The 23,316-nt window shown below is 35.7% G+C and overlaps 1 protein-coding gene and 1 non-coding gene across 2 annotated transcripts; both read left to right on the top strand.

Annotated features, from left to right (window-relative positions):
- The first annotated feature begins 1,133 nt into the window (after positions 1–1,133).
- Gp210 (nucleoporin 210) lies at positions 1,134–22,056 on the top strand. The gene is made up of 19 exons (XM_020959440.2): positions 1,134–1,342; positions 1,398–2,457; positions 3,989–5,359; positions 5,415–6,165; positions 6,229–6,546; positions 8,750–8,881; positions 8,957–9,156; positions 9,225–9,491; positions 10,811–10,936; positions 11,057–11,162; positions 12,166–12,287; positions 12,345–12,443; positions 12,502–12,735; positions 12,804–12,950; positions 13,935–14,087; positions 15,642–15,777; positions 20,860–20,910; positions 21,525–21,587; positions 21,659–22,056. Exons 1-19 carry the CDS (start codon positions 1,185–1,187, stop codon positions 21,781–21,783), a joined length of 5,619 nt encoding a protein of 1,872 aa, XP_020815099.2. The 5' UTR covers positions 1,134–1,184; the 3' UTR covers positions 21,784–22,056.
- LOC147644290 (small Cajal body-specific RNA PsiU2-35.45) lies at positions 6,582–6,721 on the top strand. The gene has a single exon (XR_015270843.1).
- Positions 22,057–23,316: the final 1,260 nt, after the last annotated feature.

The following is a 23,316-nucleotide window of genomic DNA, read 5'->3' as shown; positions in this document are numbered from 1 at the left end:
TACTCTCTCTAATGAGCCGACATAGAACCACTTATACAACATTATTATTTAAATAGATTGTGCCTTTTTTTATTTATATGTATATTATTTCAAAGTTTTTGAGTAAATTGCTAGTTTATGTTTTATTTATTTAAGAACATTTACAAAAAAGTTACACTATACCAAGTGCAGCTGTCATTTAGCCAATTTATCAATTTTCAGCAGATTTTCATCAAATTTAATATATAGCCATTTTATATTATTCTACAATTTTGTTAAAAATTTTATAAAAATCGGACTATATATAGCTGCTAAAGGAACGATCGAAAAATTAATAAAATTAAAAATTATAACTTTTTCAGTTTTCTACAGATTTTCATCAAATTAGAGATATAGCCATTCCAAAATTTTATAAAAATCGCACGTCTATATCATATAGCTGCCAAACAAACGATCATTAGATATAAAGAAAAATGCAATACTTTAAAAGTAAGACTGTAAATATAATATTTAAAGCAGAACAGCAAGTTATTCTACCAAACGCTCTTGATACATTACGCTGTCTCAAAAATAATCGGTTTGGAAACTATTGTTATCGTTCGAAATTTTACCAAAAATTAATTGATTTTATTATTACACCTGATTATAACTGTTCAGTAAAGGATTCGATTGTTCTGCTGAACGCGTATGCTCACTGATCATAATGCAAGATTTTATTTTTAAGACGGCGTAATGTATCATAAGCTTACAGCAGAACAACTTGATCACTGAATACTGATCCATCATTAATCATGTTTTTCTGCTGAACGCAGCCATTGATTTCTTGAGTAATAATTTATATTTATTTTCCCTTTTTCCTATTGTTATTTATATAATAACCGTCTTTATAATCCATCAGTATCGCTGAAAGGCAGCGTAAATTTATTACGCTCCTTTTATTCTGATCATGATGAATAAATTCTTGCATCATGATAAGTGATTATACTCGTTCAGCACAACTACCTATTTCTCTATAGTACATGTTAAGAGCTCAAGTTGTTGTGCTCAGTCTAAACAAAGAATTATTCGAGGGAATTAGCTCCATCTGTTTACAGCTAAGAAATTCAAAGCTATCGATGGTGATATCGACCAACCTCCACCTCTAGCCGGTTTTTACCTATCGATATTGTTTTCGTCACTAGCAGCGTGTTTCGTTTTCCATCGAAATGGGTGCTAAAGTTATATGTTTGGTTTTATTATATTTCGCGACTAACAGAGGTGAAAATGCAGCGAGGATTAACCACCCCCGGGTCTTGCTGCCTGTTTTTGAAGATAAGGCTATTAACTTCACCCTGGAAGTCGACGAATCAAACTGCTACAAGTGGTAAGTAAATAAAGCCATCAATTTGCTGGTTCGCTGTATTAAAATTACATCACAGGACATCTTCGCGGCAGGACCTGATTTCTGTGATGCCGGTTTACCTAGGCTTCAGCGAGTGTGCATCTCAGGCAGTGATAACAGTCCGGACCCACGACCGGCGCCGGAACACTGCAATTATCTTTGCCGAAGAGGTGCAGACGGGAGAGACTCTGCGTTCGGAAGTGATTGTGGACGCAATTTCCAGACTCAACGTGCGTACAGCTACCCGGCAGTTGTACCTGGAGGAGGCGCCCGCCATGTTCGAGGTTCACGCCTTTGACGATCAGGGCAATGAGTTTTTCACTTTGGAAGGCATTGAGTTTGACTGGAAAATATCGGAATCTGGAACTAATAAGCCTGCCGCAATGCGCTATTTATCCTTCACGAACAGCCCTTACCACACAGTCCCACCCGCCTTAAAAAACTTTGAGGCTAAAGGCACCAAGGGGTATATGGTCCTGTTGGAGGGCATTAATACGGGTACCGCTAAGGTGACCATCGTCATGCCCCAGTCCGAGTACAGTCACGTGCAACCCATCGAGGTCCAGATCAGCGTACTGGCTAACATTATTATAGAGCCCTCCGAGGTGACCATCATGGCAGGTGATTCAGTCACGTTCCGCATCTTGCAACTGAAAATGGACCGATTGCATGCAATTGACAGTAAGCAGTACTACTTGGAGGTCGAGAATACTAATGTGGCGTACTTGGACGGCAACAGTGCCACGGGATCAACGATGGGTCGCACCCAAGTATTCTTGCGCGATCGCAATATGGCAAATACGGACCAAGCTACCAAACCTCCCAGTGCTCTGCTGACTGTGGCTGAGCCACACAGATTGGGTATCAGTCTACTTCCCCACCTTAACTGGGTCACTGTGCAAGGGGAGTATCACGACGTGGCTTTGGACTTGTTTGCTGCTGACGGACAGAAGATAACGCTGGGCACTCGCTACTCTATTAGTTCAGAACTAGATAATTCCTTGTTCTCAATCACACAGCGGACGCGCAACGGTAGCCACCTCTCCGGAGTGGCCAAGAAGGAGGGTGTCACCCAGGTCTATGGTTCATATATGGACGTAAGTGTGATACTATGTTTATAACCTTGCCGTGTATTTTAACTTTAGTCATAAGTTTGCAATCCAGTTCAAAAATTATCATAGAAACTAATATCTGATCTGCAAGGAAAGTAATGAAGTATTTTCATTGACAATGCGATAATATAAATAACAAGTGATATAATATAGAAATACGTTCTAGGAACACGTGTATTTGTAAGATTATTAAAACATTGAACATTTTTTATTATTGATGTGTTCAAAATAAGAGGAACGAAGTAAAGAACAAAATATTAGAAATTCGTCGAGTTATGGTGCAATTGTCAGTTATACCGTTGCAGGCAAACTCTAACCAGAAGACTTAATGGAAACTCTGATCCCTTATATTTTGTTTTCAAAAGCATCAGTGATCAAGACAATCTAGCCAAGTCCATCCATCCATTCAATGCGAATTAATCTCTGTTTGTTAGCTATCTGAATGGAACAGCGCAGATGGTTTTCGTCGCATGTCGAGCGACTAAAATTTTCTTGGTTAGATTTTGTATGTTCAAACTTCTAAAATCCGTAAAAGGTTTCCATTTTTATTTAGATGTGTTTTTTATACCCTTGCAGAACTGATAAAAATGGCTATATCTCCAATTTGATGAAAATCTGCTGAAAACTGAAAACTTTATAATTTTTAATTCCATTAATTTCTCGATCGTTCCTATGGGAGCTATTTGATACACATAGTTGTCCGATTTTCATAAAATGTTACACAAAATTGTAGAATAATATATATGAAATGGCTATATCTTAAATTTGATGAAAATCTTTTGAAAACTGAAAATGTTATAATTTTTAATTGAATTAATTTCTCGATCGTTCCTATGGGAGCTTTATAATATAATAGTCAGATTTTCATAAAATTGTAGAATAATATGAAATGGCTATATTTCAAATTTGATTAAATTATGTTGAAAACTGAAAATGTTCAAATTTTTTTTTTTTTAATTTTCCGATCATTCCTATGGCAGCTATATAGTCGTCCGATCCGGCCCGTTCCGACATATATACGAGTGAGAGTATATATAATACTAACTACAAAGTTTCAATCAGATAGCTTTAAAACTGAGAGACTTGTTTGCGTAGAAACGGACAGACGGACATTTACTTTCTATAGTCGGACGGACTATATACTTTCTATAGTCGGAGGTGCCTCCTTCACTGCGTTGCAAACTTCTGACTGAAATTATAATACCCAGCAAGGGTATAAAAATCGTTAGCTATAGAGGAAAATGCGAAACTGTAATTGTCAAACTGTAAACATAGTCTGTATGTAAAGGTATGAAATGAAAGCAGGCATTACTTCGTTTTTAAACATAAATATATATAATTTATAACGTACTAGTTTCCCATTGATCGATTTCAATCTGCAAGGGTATATAACTTAAGCTGGTCGAAGTTAGCTTCCTTTCTTGTTTTTATATAACATCCGAATGAAGAACGTTATATTATTAATATTACATATACAAATGTAATTAAAAAAACTTCTTAATTCTTTTATTTACAGCTATCTGTGCAAGCCGAACTTCAGATCTTTAAGGAACTTCAGCTGACGCCGTCTAAGGCAGTGCTGCCTTACGATCCGAATAGCATAAAGTCGATGAGCCTACAGTTCCACGCTACTGGAGGCGACAGCAATTACGTATGGTTCTCCGGCCACCCGCAGATGCTGCGTGTAGATGGTCAAGGCTTGGCCACTACGGAAATCCGTGACGTTCGCCCTCCCTTCGTAGCGCATGAGTTACTCGAGGATGGTAATACCATGGCTGCCCATACAACAGTCAAAGTGGCCCTGGCTAAAAACCAAAAGATTTCTCGCCTGGCAAAAGTTTTCTTCCTGTCCCCCAAACACCTCCAGATAAAGCGTTATAATTTTGAGACCTCTCTTAGGGATTTTATTTACTTGCACGTAGCAGTTTATGCGCGGATGAACAACTCCGACGTGCCATACACGAGCTGCGACAACCTTAACTTTCAGCTGGACTTCACCCATCACATTCTGCAGCAAGAGACTAACGGGGAGCTGGTAGAGCCCGTCCAAGACGCATGTCATGTGTTGAAGTTGCGAGCTACCGCCGTTGGCAGTTCATCGTTGCGAGTTTGGTACAGTTTTCAAGACAAAGTTCTTGACGACACTGTCGACCTTTACGTATTTGAGCCAATGAGTATACTGAATCCCCACGAGAACGAGGTTGTGCTACCAGTGGGGTCATCCCGTAATGTTATGTTTGTAAACGGACCACAGCGAATTTTTACATTGGAGGCAGAGCTCTCGAAGGCCACGGATTTCGATAGTAAGGTTGTCAAGGTTTCTGAAATTCAGTTTAACACTCAAAACGCGATCAGTGCTTTTACCGTACTATGCCGCGAGCTTGGAGAAACCGATTTTTCTTACCGTGTGCATAACATCCTAGCCAAGTCCAGCTTTGTCGCCTACCGATCGGAATTGACTATAAAGGTTCATTGCGTTCCACCTCGATTTCTGAAGCTTTACGCTCGACAAAAGCTCCGTGAATCTTGTCCCTTGGAGCAAAGCTCCGCGCTGCTGTATTTGAAGGACCGTGAAAACAAGTTTGAAATCGAGATAGAGGTAGAGGACTCGTCAAATCGGAGACTTATGAACATCAGCTCTCTTTGGCTAGACTGGGAGTTCGGCGCAGGAGAAGAGCTTTACCCTGACCATAAAATGTCCCACCGCCAAATCGCAGAGTTGGAAGTCCATCACGGTGTAAGCCTGCCCAGCCGTGACGTTCTCATCCTGACGCTCAGCGAAGTGGCGCCTAACTTCCGCATCAAAGGCACTGTCGCCAATTACAACGATAAGCTACTTAGACAGCAAGATATCTATGCGGAGCATCCCGCGTTCGGAGTGCATAACGTGCGTTGTATTATATGAAACATTACGACAATCCTTTCTAATCCATTCATTACAGTCCAAAACAGGATCGATGAGCACTCCTCTAATCGAGAATGAAGTGAGGTTCCATACTGTGAACAGCACTTTACTGCCGAAGGACCACGTCAGTATATATCTGGCTCCAGGCCACATCGAACGCATATCCATTGTCCAGGGCAGCGGTTACTTGCAACTGAAACTATCTGAATCTGGAATTGTGCAGGTGGAATTTGATGAAAAGGCTCGCGTATTGGCCCTGACGCCTTTACGTCTTGGGCACGTCCACCTAGAATTAATCGACAGCTGTTTGACAACTGAACCCAGTCACCTTTCCATTTCAGTAGTGGGCTTAGGGGCTATCCAAGTCACCAGCATGGACCGACTTGAGCGCACAGCTCGCATTGAAGGGATCGTTCGACTAATAGACACCAACGATAATCTCCTGCTCATCGACCACAACAGACTTGGTGATTACGATCTATCTGAAGTGGTCTTCGACCAGAGTGTACTGAGCGTGCGGTTGGGCGATCAAGAAAACCTAGGACCCGGTGAGATCCGCTATACTTTGGTTGGCAACATCGTTGGAGAGACCAAAGTTGTCTTTCAGTCTGGTAAAGGTGCTCTACAGGTGTCTAGCGAGCCGCTTAACGTTCAAGTTTTTGCGCCGATCCGAATCTTTCCCCGCGACTCAACACTCGTTGTGGGCAGCAGCATTCAAATCTTCTACCAGGGCGGGCCGCAGCCCAATACCAACATGGTCTACAGCGTGGAGAAAGAACAAGTTGCAAGTTAGTCCGGATTTAATTTATTGCTAATCCAAAGGGTATATCTTAATTGAATCTTGTTTGCAGCCATTAACTCAGCTATTGTGACTGCCCACCGGTTAGGATCCAGCCGAATTGTCGGAAAGTGTATGCTAAGAAACCCAGTAACCGGAATAGAAGAAGTGATCTCCCAGGACACGGTTGAACTACGCGTGGTTGCTCTGAAATTAGTCCAGATACGCACTCCGCTGGTCCGTATTCGCAGCGCCGCTGTAATGCCCGCCACACTCTGGGGCCTGCCTGATCTTTCTCCTATGGTGCTGGGAACGTTAAAGAATACAAAGATTTTCTGGAGTGTAAGCAATCCAGAAATAGTAGAGATATTCAACGTCTTCACTGCAGCAGGTGAGCTAACTTTTATGTATTTATAGTAGTTATCTCAACGTGCACAGATACGACGTAAGAGAGTTTAGACCATTTCTCTGTGTCCACCAAGTGCCCGGATATTAATCGCGAAATGTTCTTCGATGAGCCTGCTTGGCTAAGTTTTAAAGCAGGAACAGATACGGAACATACAAAGTTATTAAATCGATCGTCTACTCAGTACCATCAGCATATAATAAAGAATCCGACCACATTTTATGATTTATTTTCTCTTATATTAAAGTAAGCGGAAAATCTTTTTAATTTAATAATAATTATTATTATTTATGTTCAAATTTAAAGTTAAAATGTTCAAGTTAAACGCGGTTTAATGGTTTTTATACCCTTGCAAAGAATTATAATTTATTTTATTTTATTTGGAAGTTTTCAGCGCAGTGAAGGACAAATTATCTACCTCATACAGTATATTTATTCCTAATCTGTATCAACAGTCGAATCAATCTGGCCTTGTGCGTCTATCACTCCGTCTGTCCTTTTCTATGCAAACTAGTATGTCAGCTATCTGAATGAAACTTTGCAATTAGTCTTCTACATACACTCACTACTATATAAGTCCGAACGGACCGGATCGGACGAATGACATAGAAATAATCGAAAATTTTTAAGATGAAAGTGATAACATTTTTAGTTTTAAAGATATTTTCATAGATACAGACATGTATTAATCTAGAATTTCGGCTTTAATTACATGAAATTCGGACACTATCATATATTTGCCTAGGAACGATCGAGCTAACTTCCATGTTTTATAAAATATTTTCATCTACTCGGGTCCCTTTTTAATACTTCAAAATTTGGGCATTCATTTAAAAAAAAATTTTATATTATATATATAGTTGTCATAGAAATGGTTGTTAAATTTAGTGGAAAATGTAAAACAGTAAATCTTAAACTTTTATTGAAAAATTTTAAATATAATACGAATAGGCCAATGTATTACTTACTTTGTTTAATAATATAAATATATATAATTTATATAGTATTAATTATTAAGTATCCAATTGCAATATGCAAGGGTATACAAACTTGGGCGTGTCGAAATAAGTTATTTTTTGTCGATTTAGTGAATCAAGCCTAGAACAAGAAAGGAAGCTAACTTCGGCACGCCAAAGTTTATAAACCCTTGCAGATAGAACTTCGATGACTAGGTATCCATACAATATAAATTATATATATTTATGTAAAAAAATAATGAAGTAATACCTGCTTTCATTTTATTCACCTTTACATATTATATTTTGGGTTTTACATTCACAGATTTGCATTTTTCCTCCACATCTAAAGATCGTTTGTATGGCACCTATATGATATAGTCGTCCGATTTTCATAAAATTCGACATAAAATTTAAGCCTAATATAAATGGCTATATATCGCAAATTTGATGAAAATCTGTTGAAAACTGGAAAAGTAATAATTTTTAATTGAATTAATTTCTCAATCGTTTCTATAGGAGCTATATGATATATTAGTCCGATTTTCATAACATTTTACACAGAATTTTAGAATAATATGAAATGGCTATATCTTAAATCTTGAATTCTTGAATTCTGTTGAAAACTGAAAATGTTATAATTTTCTTTGTAAAAATTTTTTGGCAGCTTTATGATATAGTCGTCTGATCCGGCCTGTTCCGACATATATACGAGTGAGAGTATATAGAAGACTAACTACAAAGTTTCATTCAGATAGCTTACTAACTGACATGGCTAGATCGACTCGGTTGTTGATCCTGATCAAGGATATATGTACTTTATATGGTCGGAGGCCTTCTTCACTGCGTTGCAAACTTCTGACTGAAATTATAATACCCTGCAAGGGTATAAAAATCGGCAAAAGTTCTGTGTTCTAACACAAATGTTTATCTTCCATGCTCTTTTTCACTGGACTTGAAACTATTTATTTGATCCAATAATCCAATCGCGGACTACAAGAGTATTCGTTCTGCAATTTAAAAGAAAATTGAGTACATATATGCTTATATTTAACTTCAGCAAAATCTACATTTATGTTGGCTCCAATATGCATTGCTCATTGATGGCAAGATTTGACATAATTTGTTAATTTGTTTATTCGGCTGGTACTTTTATTTTGCCTTCATTGTTGTTGTTGTTTTATAAATCAGACTAAATTTAAAATGTATTATTTAAACCATTTCGACTCCAGGCATCGAGTATCAAAGTGAGGATTTAATTTCTGTTCGAGTACGCGCATTAAATCCCGGCAAGGTCACAATCACGGTGACCATGAGTTTGGCGGACGGGACCAAGCTGCCAACAGCTAGCGTGGAGCTTATTGGTAACTAAAAAGTCCTCAATCTGGCTAAAAACTCTTAACATCACAACGACTGTAAATAAAATTTGTGAACTACAGTTTTCAAAACATTGGATCTGCTCGCTCCAAAACCAATAAAAATGGATTCCATTTTGGCAGCGCCGAAGAGCACACTTCAGCTGAAAACAAATATGGATGACGCAGTCTTTACGCTGGATGGACAGAATAGTGGCATTGTCAGCGTAACGAGAGATGGTATTGTGCAAACAAAGGACACCCTTGGTCGGGATCTGATAATTGTGAGTACATACGGGTTAAAAAGGATTAAAAAGGAATTTAATATTTTATTTAATTCCATTTCTTCTAGGCCAAAACGGTGGATCAAACGCTGCCCATCGGCATCGAAGTCAAAAATATTCAATATATTTTGGTGACACTTATGCCTCATATTAAGTTCAAAAAGGCCGTGCACTATATTCCACGGGGCATGAATTTCATGTTTAAGGTATCGCTTCACGACAATTTAGGCAACGAGTTCTCCTACAACGTCGAAGATAATGGTAATGATGTGCGCTACGAATTTGCTACCAAGGACGTGGTCGATGCTCAGATTGGCAATAACTTAACAATTGCTGTAAGTGTTAAATTTCTTTTCATTTCACCATTTGCTTCAGTCTTTACATATATAACAGGTATTAATAAAGTACATGCATGTCCTTAAAATAACAAAATGAGTACCGCCATAAGATTTTATGTTTGCTCCACGCTTGTCTTCTGTGCCTTAGAGCAGATACTTTTGAACACATTCAGATGCGATCGACAACTTTATATCTCCAGACGTATTTTTAGTCATTCTAGATCTATAAGCACTTGCTTGATATTTGTTTACTTGCCGATGTAAGCCTTAAATATTTTTAGATTTTTACGCTTTTAACTTTATGCTAGCGAGTGAGGCGCAAATTAGTTATATATGAATATACAGTCGAGTCCCGATAATTCGAAATGGCAAGGGAATCACTTTTTTTACGAATTAGACGGGAATTCGATTTATCGAGATTTCTATTTAACGGGGCTCAAAAATGAAAGAGTCGAATAACCGGGGTTTTTACATTTGTTTATTAAAATCAAACAAACATTATAAGTATGTATATTCATTTGTACGTTTTTCAAATTAAAGAAAAATTAAACAATAACATAAAATTAGAATAAAAAAAATTAAACAATTAAGCAGGAACATTAAATTATAAAAAAACAAAAATTCAAGCCTTAAAATAATAGCTGTCTGCAAAATCTAACCTACAAAAAATTTCGCATTGCATTACGATTTATAAGAGGTTACGAAACAAAATTACGATTTATAAGAGATTCAATATTCTTTGCGTTGCGCCAAATAATACGAATTAACGAGGGGACCAAAATGTATGGAATTTTTACGAATTAACGAGTTTTTTTCAAGGGGACAGAATTTTTTACGAATTATCGCGATTTTCGATTTAGCGGGGTACGAATTATCGGGACTCGACTGTATATTCAAATGTATGGGTTTTACAGATCTTGTTATTATAATGCCTCTTTTTAAAACTCGGGGCCAACTAAGAACGAAGAAACTTCCGTTTTACTAGGTAACTAGATTTGGGTATGTCTCTGAGACTAAAATCTGGTTGCCGTGGCCACTACCGCCTATTACTGCAAATTATTAGCACGTGATCAGACTTTGTTATGAATTAAAACACTATGTAAAATAATAAGGCTTTGCATAAATGTAATCAAAATGCAGGCATGAAGTTTTCTTTGCCAAAAGAAGCATTTCGATCTTGTTTTTATTGGTAATTATGAACGGACTCTCAAAGAAGCTTTCGGAAGAGGGAAGTGAAATCATAAGTAAAGACAGAGAAACGTATTATGGTGTATATGTTGCTAAGAAACTAATGTTTTCCAAACCCTCCCATATAGCTCAACCTGCAGCGAGAAACAAACAATGTCATTGCTATTCGTCTGAGGGACCCGACGGGAGTAAAGTATGCAGAGGACTATATCAAGCTGGCTGTGGTCGATTCAGAGCAAATATACCCAACCAAGGTTAGTAGGGCTGGCTATGCTTTCAAAATTGCAATCTTAAATATTTATTTTCTTGTATTTCTTACTACACAATAACTCGATGAATGTGATCGCGTTTCCTTCACCTTTACCTACCAATAGACTATGTTCTCAGTGGGTGACATAATTTGCTTCGATTCACCTCTGGCGTTGTCATCGATTTGGAGCAGTTCTCATGAGCAAATTGTGACAATTGATAAACATTTAGGTAAGTACCTTGTATGTTTTCTCCCGGTTAACATTTTTTGAGCAGCACTCAAGTAAAAGGCGTATTTATTTTCAGAAAAGTCGATATAGCCAGGTTGATATACCCTTGTAGGGTCCTATAATTTCAGTCAGAAGTTTGCAACGCAGTGAAGGAGTCATCTCCGACCATATAAAATATATATATTCTTGATCAGCATCAACAGCCGAATCGATCTAGCCATATTCGTCTGTCTGTTTCTATGCAAACATGTTCCTCTGTTTTGAAGCTATTTCGCAGAAACTTTGCAGTTAGTCTTTTATATACTCTTACTCGTATATAAGTCGGAGCGGGCCGGATAGGTTGACTATATCATATAGCTTCCATAGGAACGATCGGAAAAATCTTAGAACAAAATTTGTAACATTTCCAGTTTTTAATAGATTTTCATCAAAATTTAGTCGTTTTATAGTATACTACTTATTGGCTGAAAATTTTATAAAAATCGGACTACTATATCATATAGCTGCCATTACAAACGATCGTTAGATATAGGGGAAAATGCAAATCTATGAATGTCAATGTCAAAGCTGAATTTTTTTAACATAAATATATAAATAATTTATATAGTATTAATTCCCAGTGATCGAAGTTATATTTGCAAGGGTAAATAAACTTCGGCGTGCCGAAGTTAACTTCCATTCCAGTTAAAAATAATTCGGTGATTGTGCACTTTGCTTTACATATCTAACTATTAGATATTTCGATATTTAGGCGATAGGAAAATCACATGCGAAAAAATCGGATGTCTTCTTACAGAATTAGAAACTACACAATCCTTTATTCGGAGGCAACTGAGTCTGCTGTTCACAAAAATATATTTGCTCATTCAACTTAAACATTTTTTGGTTACAATTAAGAAGGCTGTAATAATATATGTTGCTGATAGCTTCAGAATTGAACTCGCTTCAACCACAAGAGAAAGACGCAAACTCCTCACTTATTTTATTTTGTATCTCTGTTTCAGGTATTGCCCGCGTGCTAAACCATCGACACAAGATAGGCGAGAAAGTTATCATCACCAGCGGAGAAGAGTCCAATCAGGGTGGATTCGTAAAATATGAAATGGAAATTCGAGAATCTGATGCGGTGAGTCTCTGCTTCTACCTACCTCTAGTTCAGCACTTTACCCAAATTCGTTTATAGATCCTGTTTACCAAGTCCTTGGACATATTTAGCGGACCAGAGTACCGGGGACAGCTGGTCCTCCGTAATCATGTGCAGTCCGACAAGTACAGCAACCTGGTAAGTCTGATTTGAAATTCGGCTGTCCACCTTATAAGTCTGCTTTTCCGATCAACAGTTCGCCCAGAATACCTCCAAATGCGCAAACCAACTGGAAAAGGTGCCCGTCAATGTTTTCAGTTGTCGCCTCATTGCAAAAGAAGTTCTCGGACGCCAATTACTGAAGCTTTATAAAGTGAACGCCGCATTTGATGTTGTCGCTGGTCAATATATATGTAAACTGGAACTACTTTCCACATTCACAGAGTTGTTGGCAATTGTAAAAACCAACGAAGTCTACCTAGAGATGGAGGTGGGTCTTTTTCCGTTTTTGTTTAGCAAGCACTATACTCACTCATTGTTTCCCTCTTTGACGAACAGGCGGCAATGCCAAGTGGAATTACGGACACGATGTCTTTAAAATTAGTACCAGGTATTAAAGTGACACCCGAATCGTTGCGAGTAACCGACTTGAAGCCACAGGAATTGCACATCAGTGGTCTGGACAAGGCGCTGCACAGGGTTCAGGTAGGTTGATGGAGTCTTTATTTGTGATGAACATTGCCATATTTTATGAAAAGAAAATAAAAAAACAAAGCATGGTAAGTTAATTTTTTTTGTACAAGGTTTTCGATCAGTCTTATGGCAGCTATGTATATAGTCTGTTCCGACATATATAGTATATAGTATATAGTATATAGAAGACTAACTACAAAATTTTATTTAGATAGCTTCAAAACTGAGAGACTAGTTTGCGTAGAAACTGACAGACGGGCAGACAGACATGGCTAGATCGACTCGGCTGTTTATGCTGATAAGAATATATATACTTTATATGGTCGTAGGTCACTCCTTCACTGCGTTGCAAACTTCTGACTAAAATTCTTAGATTGGTGGTATTAGAACCACCAAGACAATGTAAGGATGCTGCACACCAGCATCACTTTCACATTACTTGGTCCACATTAGCTTTTGTGCAAATTCAATGTTTTAGCTTTGCATTACTTGCTTTCAGTAAAGTATTAGCTGTATCTTTGAAACTCTAATTATTGTGGCCATTTAAAATATGCTGTGTAATTTGCCTTTTCGGCTAAGCTTGCCTTCGGTCACATTTTTGTGGTTTGTACACAGCCATGGTCCTGCGGTTTCAAAGTCTCAAAATCTTTAGTGTGGAGTTGAGTCAGAGGGGATGATTGACTTGGGGATCTGATTTAGGGGCGGCAAGCATAATCTCCTGTACAGCCCAGACTTCCTTGGCCAGTTGTTCTAATATTAGAATATTAGAATACTCTTTAACGTCAATAGATTTATGCCAAGTTCATTATACTCTTAATATATATAATTTAACTTAAGTACTAATTAATCCAGTTAGCATTCTATTTAAATATCTATTATTGTTTTTAAACTCTAGGATTTCATTTTTTTACATTTAATACATTTATTATAAAAATGTCAACATTTAATTTACTCATGCATAAACAATTACGATAACAATTTGTTATATTAATACAGGTCAAACCATCCGACTCCACATATTTTGCTGTTGACTTTATCGAGCATGGACATGGTATCAGCAAATATCGTATACGATTTTTTGAAGATTTTCCATTCGATCAACACTTTTATGTAGTGGTCACATCACCAGAAACGGAGCAGAGCATTGAGGTAAGTGTTAAAAAAAGTGATTTTTTTTTTTTAATAAGGGTATACACTTGATACTTACTGCGCTCTCACCAACGACGGAGTAATTTCTTTTACGGATCTTTGAGGACGTAGTTACCTTATTAAATCGCAATCAATTTTTTTTTGTGTCCCTATTATAAACAATTCTTAAAAAGAATTGCTAACTTTTCGTCTTTGCAACAGGAAAAGGCAAATAGCCATATTTTAGCAATAAGTGCTTCTAGGTAAATTTATACCATATTGCCTCCTACGACTTCTAGTTTTTCCGCTCTAAAAAAACAAGTTATTTCTATCTGAATGCATGAAGCTTATTAAATTGCATTCTGATATTTACAAAGTAGTCCAGTGAGGCAAGGGGGTGCTGCTGTTGATTTGATATTGGAGCAATCACGGTACATTGTTGGAAAAACCTTTCCGCCATCCAGTCGGTATCCAATAGACTTTTGGAAAAGTAGTTATAGGTGATTTTAATACCACTGGAGCTATTTGAGTAGCAAATCTAGTTGACTTAAGTTATTTAAATTATTTATATTGCGTAAAAAAAAATAAACATATATTAAAATAAAACAAAAATATATTAAGTCTAACAAAGCAAAAAAATCACAACAAAATAAAACGTTTACATATTGTTAATGGCTACATGTTCTTTACTTTTTTGTGGAACTCGGCTGGCTTAACTGAATGAAAATTATCGATTGATTAGAAATCAGAAAAAAAAGAATTAAAAAACCTTGGAAAGGAAACAAACTTCGGAACGTCGAAGCTAAATACAGTTTTACATTTCCCTTTACATTTAACGATAATTGCTATGGCATCTACGTGATATAGAGTTCCGATTTCAATAAATTTAAAATTAAACTTCTGAAATAATACAAAATGGTCATAGCTCAAATTCAATAATAATCTGTAAAAAACTAAACGTTTTAATTTTTTTCTACAAAATTTCCGATGATATAGTCGTCCGATCCGATCCGTTTCCGATTCCATTTCTTATATACGAGTGAGAGAATAGAGGACTTACTGCAAAGTTTCATTCAGAATAATAGACGGACATGGCTAGATCTGTTGATGCTGATCCAGAATACATATAAATACTTAGGGTCGAAGATGACTCCATTACTTCTCACTACAATTTTAATACCCTGCAGGTATAGAAACATAAACAACATTTTTGGTCTTTGCTGATTTGAAATACTGGCCGATCTTAATATGTCTAAATAGAAAAACAAAGATATATGTAGGTTTGTGTAAAACGGATTGAGTGGTTTTAACTAGGTATTATTATTATTATTCTAGGTAGCGTCAAAACCTTTCATTTCTTGACTTTGATCTAAATGTATTGGTAAAGTAAAATAGTAAAACAAAAATTTTAAAAAATCTAAAGATCTAGAAAATATAAAATACCGGTTCAGTTTATTTTTTCGTTTCGTTATATTTTTCGTTCTCCCTGATGACATGCTTTTTTTATATGCATATGTTGTTTCATAAATCAAACCATTCACTAATTACTAATAATTTTCCTATCTGTATTTACAGGTGACCATTGTTGGCAGCACAATGTTGGCTCAAAAATGTGCTGGACGTTCGTATGGCGGACCTTTGATGTATAGGATATTAGAGAACTTGGGCTTTATCCTTACAACAACGGTGATTGTTATCATATCAATCTGGGGTAAGTTTTGACCACAGGCTATATTAAAAAAAAATTTTTTTTTGCTTAAGATGAGGCTCTGAAATTCCAAGCTTGTATATTAATGCGTCCTTAAAAAAATCGCATAGTTTTTTGAGAACGTTTGGGCCACCATCGTCCAAGCGTCTCTATAGAAAGTCGTCAATGACGTCGCTATTGTGGAAGCCGCCCTCATTCAAATGTAAACAAACCCGAATCAGCTGTTCGTACAATTTACGTCACCTAATAATGTAGATGTTGCAGTGGAATCACCAAACATCAATATGTGATAATATTAAGCAACAGAATGGGGCTCTAAATCATATAGCCATAGTGATTTCACTTCGGTGCCTACCAGCTGTTGTGATGAGCATCAACGGGCAAATTTACCTGGGGTAGCCTTTATTATTACTTTATTTAACGTTAACGTCATTAAAGTTCAGCAAAACGTAGTTAAGTAATGACAATCTTGAAAATTATTATCGGACCTCCAACGGGGGTTGACGTTTCAAATGCTTCAAACAAAAACGGTTATAACAATAAAACGAGTTAAGCTATATGAATTTTGCACTTTACTGCTCCTAGATCTGGACCGATGGCTTTAGTCAGAAGCCGCAGTAAGCGCTCTAGAACCAGCCGGCAGCCGACAACTGTACCCGGGTATACATATTCTCACTCAATATAATTCTATAAATCTGTTGCAGAACCAGCAAAGTTTGTGCGTGTGCCAATTCAAATGCATGGTAGTTATGCAATTTGGTATTTAACAGTATTTGGTCGAAGTCGTTGCTTTGCGGATGGGGTCTTAAGGTTTGTCAAGCACGCCTTTATTCTGAACAAGCTTTTCCATTTTCAGATTAGTTTGAATTTTTTGGTCTTAAGCCCTTCTCTTGTGGTGTTGAGATGTTCTCTTTTATGTGGAGCTGCGGGGCTAGTTCACCGAAGCAACTGGCATACTTTTTATACCTTTGCAGGGTATTATAATTCCAGTCAGAAGTTTGCAACGCAGTGAAGGAGGCATCTCCGACCATATAAAGTATATATATTCTTGATCAGGATCAACAGCCGAGTCGATCTAGCCATGTCCGTCTGTCCTTCTGTCCGTTTCTACGCAAACTAGTCTCAGTTTTGAAGCTATCTGAATGAAACTTTGTAGTTAGCCTTCTATGTACTCTCACTTGTATATATGTCGGAACGGGCCAGATCGGACGACTATATCATATAGCTTGCATAGGAATGATCAGAAAATTTTTACAAAAAAAATTATAACATTTTCAGTTTTCAACAGAATTTGATTAAATTTGAGATATAGCCATTTTATTATACTCTACAATTTTGTGTAAAGTTTTATGAAAATCGGACTGCTATATCATATAGCTCCCATAGGAACGATCGAGAAATTAATTCAATTAAAAATTATAACTTATTCAGTTTTCAACAGATTTTCATCATTTTATATTAGTCTTAAATTTCATGAAAATCGAACAACTATATCATATAGGTGCCATACAAACGATCGTTTGATGTAGAAGAAAAATGCAAATCAGTGAATGTAAAGCTGCAAATATAATATGTATAGGTGAATAAACTGAAACCAGGTATTACTTCGTTATTTTTTTTTTTAACATAAATATATATAATTTATATTGTATGGATTCCTAGTCATAGAAGTTCTATCTGCAAGGGTATATGAACTTCGGCTATTAGCTATATTATATATATATATATTCGGCAAGCTATATTAGCTTGCTTTCTTGTTGTATATAAGACAGTGCAGCGTCGATCGGTTATTTTGAAGTTTTTTAAAAAGAGCTATTAACACAGGTTGATTTTGCAACCTCAAAAACAATTAGATATGTATTTTTTCTCGGATTTGCTGTCCCAAATTGTGGGCCACCCAGGGAAACAAATTTGCATTGCGAAATTGACATCCTTTGGCAAAACCCCAGTACTCTCCGAGTTGCAGAAATCCATGATTGTAAAGCATGCCAGGCAATATTTTTTATTTACCAGCAAATAGTTTTCTGAAAACAATGCGCTTGGATGTTTGTATAAGCTCTATTAGGAGCCGCATTTGCTCGTAAGGTGAGTATATCGACTCATTTCCGCTAATGTATCGTATGTTGAAGAACCCAATTTTAGAGGACAAGCTTTTTTGTGATTTAATCTCTTAGGAATGAGAATATCATGGAAATATTTTTCAAGGTTTCGTGGTTTTAGCTACAATAACGTATGTAAACCTAATTTTTATCATTTAAGGCAACCTTTCATGAAAAAATAAAAATATATTTACGTACGATAATTTTGTTTTCATACCCTTGCGACATGCGATAATAAAATTTGATTTATTATGCGAAATAAGAATTTTATTAAGAAATTTTTTTTAGAAATTTTATTAATTAACTACATTATATATACATTATATACAAAATATTTGTAATATTTTTATGAAAAATTAAACCAAAATATCATCGTTTTCATCTGTTTCATTTAAATAATCTAATACTTTCGAAGAATGTCCCAAACTTATATTCATTGTGGTATCTGGGAGGTATATTATTTTGATTACATAAATTATTAAGATCATACAATTTTTTCTTAGAAATGTTTAGCTTACAATTAACACATCGGCTGAAAAGTCCCGGGCCAAACATATAAATCGCGATTTTTTTATTGCAGTTTAATTTTTTTTTTAGGTAATACGATCTTTCATAAGACAGCTCTTAAAATTCCATGATATTCTATTCCTTAGTTTGTGAGTTATTGTGTTATGAGTGACGCTACTTTTTTTATTTCCAAAAAAATGGATCAACAAAAAATTTGTGTTTTGATATAACACTGATTCTTGATGGGAAAACATACCATTCAAGGAAAGCCTTGGCTTGAAAAGTGTTAAGGGGACTCTGCCCTATCAGAAAAAGCAATAAAACGTTGGTTTGCTGACTTTAAACATGGTCGTAGAGACACTGAAGATGCAGAACGCAGTGGACATCCAAATGAGGAGGTAACACCGCAAAACATCAAAAAAATCGACAAAATCGTTTTTAATGTTTAAACAGTGAAGTTGCGTCAGTTAGCTAACATCGTAAGGATAACAAAATAATGTTTTAGATTTATATTGAACTAGCGGCCCGTCCCGGCTTCGCACGGGCATTAAACATTACATTTAGATTTGTCAATTTTAACACATTCATAATAATAATAATAATATGAAACATATTCATCCCTTTTTGCGTCGAGCTCCTAAAAAAGAGTAAAAAAAAAAAATAAGAATAATTAAATTCAGATATTATTTAATGTTTTTTTTTGTATTTATGTGTTTTTTTTTTTTTGTATATTTTTGGGTTTTTTTTTTCTTTTTTTTTGATATATTTTTTTAATTTTTTTTTTTTTTTTTTCAATTATTGAGGTCATAACCCTAAAAGAAAATACATTTATTTTGTTAGAGCTCCTCTGTAAACAATATTTGATGTTTTATTTTGTGGCAGCAAAATAAATTGATTTTCAGGTGCTCCGACTCGCGATAGACCAACTTACAGTTGACCATGAGTAAAACAATTCTTTCGCAGATCGATCCCTACTAATTCGAAGGTTTGGCCTTGTACCCTGCCACGTTTCTCTGTGGCATATTATGGTTAAGAGGGTACTTCTGAATACATCAAGGTTCTGGCAAAATCATCTTCCTGGCATAAGGTGAAGAAGGCAGTCAGAGTTGTCGCTGGCGGGTTCAGGACTCTTTCGTGCAAGAAACTTAGGTTTTATCAATCCCATCAACATGGGTATCAAATGAAAGGTCTCAACGAGTAGAATACAATGTACTATGCGAAATTGGAATCTAAGATGGCCGCCGCTACCAAATGGCTGATATTAATTGTTTATCAATCCCACCAATATGGGTATCAAATAAAAGGGCTTGACAAGAAGAATACAGTGCACTATACAACCTCAATATTTAAGATTGGCGCATCCACTAAATGGCGTATAATAATAAGATTTAGATTTAGAAATTGAATCTGTAATTTAGGTATCTGGTTAATCGAGCCTGAATCCACCACCCAAGTCAAGATTTTGTATCATGTTGAGGACTGTGTGGCGTTAGAGTGGCTAAATACGATACGTCGTTAGCGGTACACCACCCAAGTTAAGGTGAAAGGTTAAAACGCGCCGAGAACTGAATGGCATTAGGGTGGATAAAAATGATATGTCGTTAGCGTTTTCCCCTCAAGACTCAGGCTCTTAGTAGAGTAAGATCTTTGCAGGGACTACGTATAGAGGAGTTGGACTGCAATAAACTAACGGGCAAGAAACCTTGCAATAATGAAGCACTAAATGAATTAAACAGAATGCGAAATAAAAACTAAAAACTAGAAAATTAAAATAGGTAAAAGTCTTTTTAAGTTAAACGGTCTTATGTTAAACATACATTGCAATGTTTAAGATAAATGTACTAAACTAGTTAAAACATCTCCTATATTTACATGGAGTGTATAACTATTGGAATTTCCATGAGCAATAAAATAGTAAGTAATTTCCTCACTGTCTGCGGGACAACTGCCTAACGACGAATTAAACGATTCTTCTATCGCACATTAAGTCGATAATTTGTAGACATTTGACGTGCCCCACGGTTTTATTTTAGTCTAGTCTATGCATATGTTTATAATTCCCACGACTGAATCTATTTTATTATTTTTTGGATTTTAGTACATTTATCTTAAACATTGCAATGTATGTTTAACATAAAACCGTTTAACTTAAAAAGTTTTTTTTACCTATTTTTATAAAACGTTTACCTTTTAAGTTGTTTTGGTTGTATAATGTATAATGTAGTATTTCCTATCCTCTTCTCAATGTATGCGTGCCTTGCCTCGGGGTTTGGTTGGTGATAGTGTGTTATCAATTTGAAAGCACTTTGACCCCATTAAGAATCCAACGAAATGGTTGGCGCTACAATATACGTTTGTCAAAACGTGGTGTTTAATGAGTCATGATATTGAGATATAATAGCAGCTGCGTCTTCATTAATTGCACTTTTTCACTTTTTTACAAATTTAACTACCATTTTTCTCTCTATATCTATTGCAGTGTACATGTCATGCTTCCAAACGCAGGGCGTCACCCAAGTCAACTCCGAGGGTAAGTTTAATTAATAATTTTCCGGTCACACACAAACGTCGTGGCTAGGCAGAGAATCTGAAACTGATAGAAGGGTGATCAAGCCACGAGCAAACTTCGCTACCCTTCTGTATTAGTTTAAAGTTTTTAGTCATTTCGTGCATGAAAACCAAAAACTTTTGAGCAGCGGCAAAGCTATAGTACCCAAAGAAAGAAAAAGCTATTATCATTAGCATTGGAGGCAGGATTTGCCGCACTTAAAGATTTGTTTGACCTTGCATTGTTATTTCTATGACTGACACCCAAAATAGAAAGTTTCTAAGAGGTGGTAAACAATGAACTTTTTTGAATTAATTTTTTTTATTTTTGGTTTTTATTTAATTGTTTATTCTGATCTTTCCACACTTTATATGTAAAGTACATATGAATTTTAATAGTGTTTTTTCATCAGCTATATTTGTCGCTGTTCAATCAGCATAGGTTTTCATCTTTTTTCAGTGAATTTTTCTTATATTTTGACTTCTTTTGTGGCTGTCTCGGTTAGCGGGTGGCTTTATACATTTTACACAGAAAATACTAGTTTTGTATATACGTTACAAACTCAAAATTTACTATAATTTTCTACTCTTCCACAGTATTTCACAAAAACAAATCTATGCCGCATTGTCAAAGATTACCGCATCGCGAGGAAAAATTTGGTAAGTGTATTTTAACAAGCTTACATTTGATACGAACACAAACACAACCTTTTTTCCTATAACTTTTACAGACAAATCTCATTCGCGAAGCTATTCACCTAGTCATAATTCGGATTCCCTAACAGAGGCCTACATATACGGATATCCACGGCTAAACTCGCCAAACAGATCAGGAAACTCTCCCCGTTTTAGTTAGTTTATTTCCTTTTGTCTTGTAACTTTTTTCAACTAAGGAACTATTTTTGCTGAGGAAGACACAAGAGATATAATAATTATTTACTTAGAGGTTATGTAAATGAGTTACAACCACCTTTGTGCCGTCTTAGGGATAGTTATCATTGTGTAGATCATAAGAAAATATAAGGAGTTTGTACTTGTATGTTTAAATTCAGCCAAATGACTTGTACTGCATTTATAAGCATATTTCTTTAAAAATGATATTAAATAAAATTAAAAAGCTAATAAAAAACTATCTACTTTGCAGCGTCTCCTGAGTGACGAATACAAAGGGGCAAAGCCATTTGTATTCGTAGGAATTTTCTTCAGTGTTGTTTTTTGTCTATTGAGAACATTTCAAAATCCTAAGAAATCATTAAGAGACTGTTTTTCCTGCGACCCTCTGTTCCAGATGAACTGGATTGAAACCCAATATATTGTCGTAAATTTAGTATGAGAGATATTGTTGCTCGGTAGCACAAAGATTAGAGCGTTAAAATCTAAAAATTAAATTTGCAAACTACAATTAAAATTCTAGAATAATATAAAATATAATAAGAATAAATGTCATACGTTTGGTGAAAATCTGTTGAGACCTGAAAAAGTTATAATTTTTAATTGTATTAATATCTCGATCATTCCTTTGGAAGCTATATGATATAGTAGTCACATTTGTATAAAATTTTTCACAAAATTGTAGAATAATATTAAACGTCTAATTTCAAAATTTGTATAAAAATCTGTTGAAAACTGTAATTTTTAAAATTTTTTTATAAGTTTCTTGATCGTTCCTATCGAACTATATGACAGGTCGTTCGATCCGGCCCGTTCCGACACATATACGAGTGAGAGTATATAGAAAACTGACTGCAAAGTTTCATTCACATAGCTTCAAAACTGAGAGACTAGTTTGCTAGTCGACTCGGCTGTTGATGTTGATCAAGAATATTTATACTTTATATGATAGAAGGTGACTCCTTCACGGCGTTGCAAAGTTAAAACTGAAATTATTACACCCTGCAATGGTATAATAAAAGTACTTTGTGACAATGAGCACCCATAGTAAGGTTCAGAAAGATATCACTATAGGATCGAAGTGTATTGGCTCATTGAATGTTTATATGATTTGGATAAGAACCGAGCCGAGCTTTAATTCGGGATTCAAAGTGAGCCTTACCACTCGTATCTTGAAAGTTTATACTTCTGTTTTTCAGATTAGTTGGGGAGAATTGTCGCTTTTTGGGCATGTCGCGAAATTGCCCAAGCTTTTATTTATGTTTTATTATAGCTGAAATACGTGTCTTAATTAAAGAAGACACTCCATTAAAAATAAATATAATAAAAAGATTTGAACAGCCTTTTGCAAATGAAAATTATTATCCCAATGTCTTGAGTCCTGAGACTGGAAACAAGCTCAGAATGAGTAATATTAAAATTACTCTTTTTTGTTTCCCTACAGTCATATTTCCTAAATGAAGAAAATTTGTACAAAAAAAATTATAACATTTTCAGT

This window comes from Drosophila serrata, unplaced genomic scaffold (assembly GCF_035046125.1).
Source record: "Drosophila serrata isolate PLE 108 unplaced genomic scaffold, ASM3504612v1 contig_199, whole genome shotgun sequence".
Classification (NCBI taxonomy): Eukaryota; Metazoa; Arthropoda; class Insecta; order Diptera; family Drosophilidae; genus Drosophila; species Drosophila serrata.
This window is presented reverse-complemented; position numbering and strand designations above follow the sequence as displayed.

Bases quoted from the DNA above. Each gene is read 5' to 3' on its own strand.
- Gp210 (XM_020959440.2), top strand. From the start codon at position 1,185: ATGGGTGCTAAAGTTATATGTTTGGTTTTATTATATTTCGCGACTAAC. The intron at 5,360-5,414 runs GTGCGTTGTATT...CATTCATTACAG, and splicing joins CCGCGTTCGGAGTGCATAAC to TCCAAAACAGGATCGATGAG. The intron at 11,163-12,165 runs GTAAGTACCTTG...TCTCTGTTTCAG, and splicing joins GACAATTGATAAACATTTAG to GTATTGCCCGCGTGCTAAAC.